At 38.9% G+C, this 5,718-nt stretch overlaps 1 protein-coding gene across 1 annotated transcript in view; it reads left to right on the top strand.

Moving 5' to 3' along the window:
* Window positions 1–1,297: 1,297 nt before the first annotated feature.
* The window catches only part of HELRODRAFT_174237 (hypothetical protein), a gene marked incomplete at both ends in the record, with an annotated part of 5,267 nt that continues 846 nt past the window's right edge, over window positions 1,298–5,718 (top strand). The window contains one exon of the mRNA XM_009020780.1: window positions 1,298–2,453. Within this exon, the coding sequence (XP_009019028.1) occupies window positions 1,298–2,453 (1,156 nt within the window). The remainder of the gene's footprint in view (window positions 2,454–5,718) is intronic.

The raw sequence follows: 5,718 nt of genomic DNA, 5'->3' as shown, positions 1-5,718 counted from the left end.
GGACGATATTGCCGGCATTCGTCCTTTATATCATCTAAACCAGCACGACGCAGGATTTGGGTAGATTTGATGTGGTCCTTCAGATTAATTCGTTGCATCCATCGGAGTATTTTCATATCGGTTCGTTGAAGTTTTTGTTTCAGTTTGGTTGTCATTGGCCATGTTTCTGCACCATATAACAACACCGGATTAATTTATCAAAACACCAACACAATACATCTAATAATTACAGAAGCTGTCCTAAGAGATATTAATAAACCCCCAAAAACATCTAACACAGAATGGTAACATGATTACCACCTCGACGCCTTAAAACTAACTTCAATAACAATGAAGAACTAAGTTTAGGTTTTTTGTCGGTAGCAAAGTTACTGCATTCTGTTGGATATTTATTACAGGGTTCTCATAGTTTATGAAATGTGCTTCTGCAATTTTATGTTGAAACGGATTCCTGTTGCGGTACAGTATCTTTGAGCTACAATATATATATATATATATATATATATATATATATATATATATATATATATATATATATACAGTTTTCAAGAATATCAACCGCGTTAATACAATTATTATGTTTATATATTAAAAACAACACCTACTACAATAACGCCAATAATAATAACAATAACAATACCACCAACAGCATCCACAATAATAATAATAATGATAAAGATATTATTCTATATTACCGCAACATCATGTCCACTTCATATAAAACAGATGAAAACATTTAAAGAAAACTAATTTACAACAATATCAAACCCGTCAATCCCAATTGCAAAGTTAAGTTAAGAATATATTATAAAAACGCCAAAACATCACACATGATAATCAAAAATAACTGTCAACCCAACAACAATTCCATCATGAAAAATAGTCATCTTATATATGAATTTTCCTGTCCCATTGGTAACTGTGTGCACCAAACTTCTTCATATATAGGAATGACCACCACTCAACTTTCTCGTCGACTTACCACGCACAAAAGAGAGGGTGCGATCAAATCTCATATAGAAACAACACATAATACAACACTAACACGTTCAATTCTCGACAATAACACAACTGTTCTTTACAAAAACTCCGATTCTTTCACCTTAAAGATAGCCGAAGCCATATTAATAGAAATGAAAAATCCAAAATTAAATGTTCAGCTACAAAATATAACAGTACTTCCGACTCACAAACAGTTATCTAAACAGTTATCTAATTAATAATTCTCTCACCGCCAATAACAACAATAACAACCACGTTACCACCACCACCGACAACCATGTTACTACCAACAACAATGTTAACCATGTTAGAGATGCCAACGACCATGACAACAACACCAACAATAATGTTAATAATTGCAGCAACAACACCAATACTAATTTTAACAACAACATCATCATTGTCAATAACAGCAACAATAACAACAGCAACAACAACAACAAAAAAAGGTTCTGGAGCAACGGCCTTCTTGTGGTGGAACCGATTGGCGTCGTGGTCAGGATCGCTCCTCTCCTCCTCGTCAACAAACCGTTGCAGCAACCCCTCCCCAACACGATTTCACCGTTCTGGGTTTTTGCCTGTGGAGCAGTTCTCGCCGGCCGGCCTGCTCCGCATGCTATTACTGCGGGCCGGCATCGAATCCAACCCAGGTCCGAAGATATGGATCTGCGAGATATGTAACAAACGTGTCAACAAAACCCACTACTCTGTCCGCTGCAGAACATGCTGCAAGTGGACACACCTCAACAACTGCGCCACTAACTTAGGAAGTTATTATCTCTGTAATAACTGTCCTCACCCTACTACAATTACTAGCTCGCCGGTGCGTGGTGCGCAACCCCATCGTCCCATCATCTGCAATAAAACATCTGCAACACCCAACATCAATCCAATCTCGCACTCGGACAGCAAGCTGAATATTCTTCAATTCAACTGCAACGATCTCAAGAATAAGAATAAGAGTGCCGAGATTGCTCATCACCTATCCATACACAATATCTCAATCGCCGCCCTCCAGGAGACGAAACTTTCAACTCGCTCTGCTGTTCCGGTTTTCAAGAATTATGCTATATACCGGAAAGACCGGAAAAGTGGTCGTGGCGGCGGCCTCATGATGCTGATACATCATAAGATCCCTTACACCATTAAACAGCTACCTGATACAGATACCACGGAGAGCCAGGGGATCACCATCATGGCTGATGGCACCGAGATAAATATAGTGAACGTATATATCCCTCCTCAATTTGCTTTCCCACCTCATTTCTGCGCTTCAATAGTAGATTTATTGGAATTCCCTAACATCATTCTACTTGGCGATCTAAATGCTCATGATGGCCTCTGGTACTCGGGTATTAGTGATGCACGTGGCGAAACGCTAGCGGCGGAAATAGACGATTCCGACTGCTGTACTTTAAATCTTGACAGTCCAACCAGGCTTCCATCTAATAGTCAGCCAACTTCTCCAGATCTTTCTATTGCCTCTATCTCTTTGACTAACTGCCTTAATTGTTCAGCAGTCACAACTCTTTCTTCAGACCACCTGCCAATTCATATATCTCTCGACCTCCGCATTACTCCAACCAAAAACCCAAAAGTGACGTTTATCAACCTTTCAAAAGCTAACTGGCCGGGTTTTACAGCTGAATCAGAACTTGCATTTCAAAATACACTCTTCCCCAATACTGTCACCGCAGCCGAAAGAGCGTTCCGCAGGATCTTAGGCAACGCCGGTGACCACAACATTCCTTCTGGTAGGCTCATCAATTCCCAGCCAGGGCTCTCGAAGGAAGTCACCGAGCTGATTTGCCGAAGAGATGCTCTTAGGCTCTCCAACCCATCATCCGATAATATCTCAACTCTTTCAAATGACATTCACAACAAAATCAATAATATCAAAACAACAAAATGGAAAGACTTCTTAAGCACTTTCAACCAACATACCAACCCTAAACGTTTTTGGAGCGTCATCAGGTCTCTCAACGGCAGACCCAACTCAATCCCAACAACGCCATTAACTTCAACGGTAAGCCAATCTCAAATGGGCTTGATATGGTCAACCTTTTCGATAAATCCTTCACCTGCTTTAGTCAACATAAAACCAATAAACTAAACAGGTCCATCAACCGGGAGGCAAAACGGAATTGTCTATCCGATCACCCTACATTCACGGTGGATCAGGTGTTCGCCGCCATCAAAACGGCCAAGGTATTCAAAGCCTCTGGCCCAGACAACATCACCATGCTCCACCTAAAAAACTGAGGTTCTTTGGGTCTGGCGTTCTTAACCAGGATCTTTAATGAGTCACTCAGATCCTGCTGTATCCCAGACATCTATAAGAAGTCCCGGATCATCCCTCTTCTGAAGCCAGGTAAGTCTGATGAAGACGCCAAATCCTATAGACCCATTTCACTTTTCTGCCTTGCCGTTAAGATCCTTGAGAGATGCCTCCTCTCATTTATTTCTGAGCATCTGTCCCCGGCCAGTCACCAACATGGTTTCCGTTCAGGACACTCCACTACCACTGCTGTCTCTCTCTTTTCTATGGATGTTGCCAATGGTTTCAATCAGATGAGACCAGCACATCAAACCACGCTGGTAGCTTTGGACCTGTCAAAGGCTTTTGACATGGTCAACCACAGAATTCTTATTTCTGACCTTTTGAAGTCCTCGCTGCCAAGCTCCATTTCACGCTGGTTGTCAAACTACCTGCACGGTCGGTCTGCTGTAACGGAATTCCGAAACCAGGAGTTCCTCAAGGTTCAGTCCTGTCCCCTGCGTTGTTCAATTACTATGTCTCACGCATTCCTGAACCACCATCTGATATCAAGGTAATATCATATGCGGACGACTTCTCCGTCTATACGACCGGCCCGGATGTGGATATTCTGACACAGCGACTCAACAACTATCTCTCTCTCCTGATAAACTTCTTCTCTCTCCGCGACCTGGAAATATCCACTTCTAAATCTTCTATAACTTTGTTCACACCTCACACAGCGCAATACCACTATCATCCCCAAGTAAAGGTAAACGGGCAGGTTCTACCGCTAGAACATAACCCGAAAATTCTTGGCCTCACTTTCGACCCGATGCTGACCTTCACTCAACACCATAAATTGTCAGCATCCAAGGCTACAAAACGGAATAATGTTTTAAAAGCTATCAGCTGCACCACCTATGGCCAAGATAAAGAGACCCTCTTACAGGTCTACAAGGCCATAGGCAGATCAACAAAGGAATATGCCTGCCCGGCCTGGTCGTCTCTTTCTTCGGAATTCAATCTATGCCGTCTTTAACGCGCTCAGAATGGTGCAATGAGAATCGTCACTGGCTGTCACAAAATCGCATCCGAGAAGCATCTACTGTCCGAGTGCCAGTTGCTGTCAATAAAACAGCATACAGATCTACTGTCAAAACAATTCATCACAAAATGTTTCGACCCTCAACATCCATGTCATACATTAGTGTCAGCCGAACTTCCCCCTCGTGTGATGAAAAACACTCTGATGTCAAAATGGGGAGCCACAGTCAGATCCATCTTACACACTAATTCCGATAGTGCAAGTATCAATATGGCTATCCGAAATTTACATGGCATGGCTGCCAAGGCCGCTGCGGAGGCGTACCCCACGCCGATCCTTCTTAACGGATGGCCTCCCCCCACAACCACAAATAGACAGCTCAGAGGAATCTCTGCCTCGGGCAATATGAAGAACTCTGGCCCAACTCCGATCTGGCCACAGTATCATCATAGGGAAATTATTGATGGCGGTACAGGTAATATGTGTCCTCACTGTCACACGCACGTAGACGACGTGGCTCATCTTTTCTCCTGTCCTGCCAATCCTACGAATCTCAAGACAATAGACCCGTGGCAAAACCCAACCGCGGTTGCTGATTGGCTCAGACTTCGCCTGACCAATGGATAGGTGGTGGTGAAGGGGCAACAACAACAACAACAACAACAATTGTAATAATAATAATAATAATAACAATGGCAATGATAATAATATAAACTTGGAAACATGAATATTGTAGTATGATTTTTGCTTTTTATTTTGTTGATTTAGTTTATGGTCGTTTTTTCAGCAATTTTTAATATTTTAATTTTCATTTATTTTGTTTAATTCTAATATATATCTATGTAAATAATTTAAAGTTAATTTTATCAATATGTTAAATGTATAGTATATAATAATTAATAATAATATTTTCAAAAACGTTTCGCGCTTAAAATTAAGTTATACTGTATGACGTCATTTGTTTATAAACGGTAATTTTCGTTATTATTTAAAAATATTTTGCACTGACGATGATATATTTTATATCGAAAAAGCTTTTTGCAATTATTTATATTAATAACATGAACAATAATAATTTTAGTTTTTTACTTAAATTAAATAATTATAATAAAATTTTAATTAGAAAACTTGAAAAATTAATGTATAAACATAATTGTATTAACACGGTTGATTTTCTTGAAAACTGTATCGAATATGGTCTAAATCCTAATATATATATATATATATATATATATATATATATATATATATATATATATATATATATATATATATATATATATATATATATATATATATATATATATATATATATATATATATATATATATATATATATATATATATATATATATATATATATATATATATATATATATATATATATATATATATATATATATATATATAT

Source organism: Helobdella robusta, assembly GCF_000326865.2.
Source record: "Helobdella robusta unplaced genomic scaffold HELROscaffold_29, whole genome shotgun sequence".
NCBI lineage: Eukaryota > Metazoa > Annelida > Clitellata > Rhynchobdellida > Glossiphoniidae > Helobdella > Helobdella robusta.
This window is presented reverse-complemented; position numbering and strand designations above follow the sequence as displayed.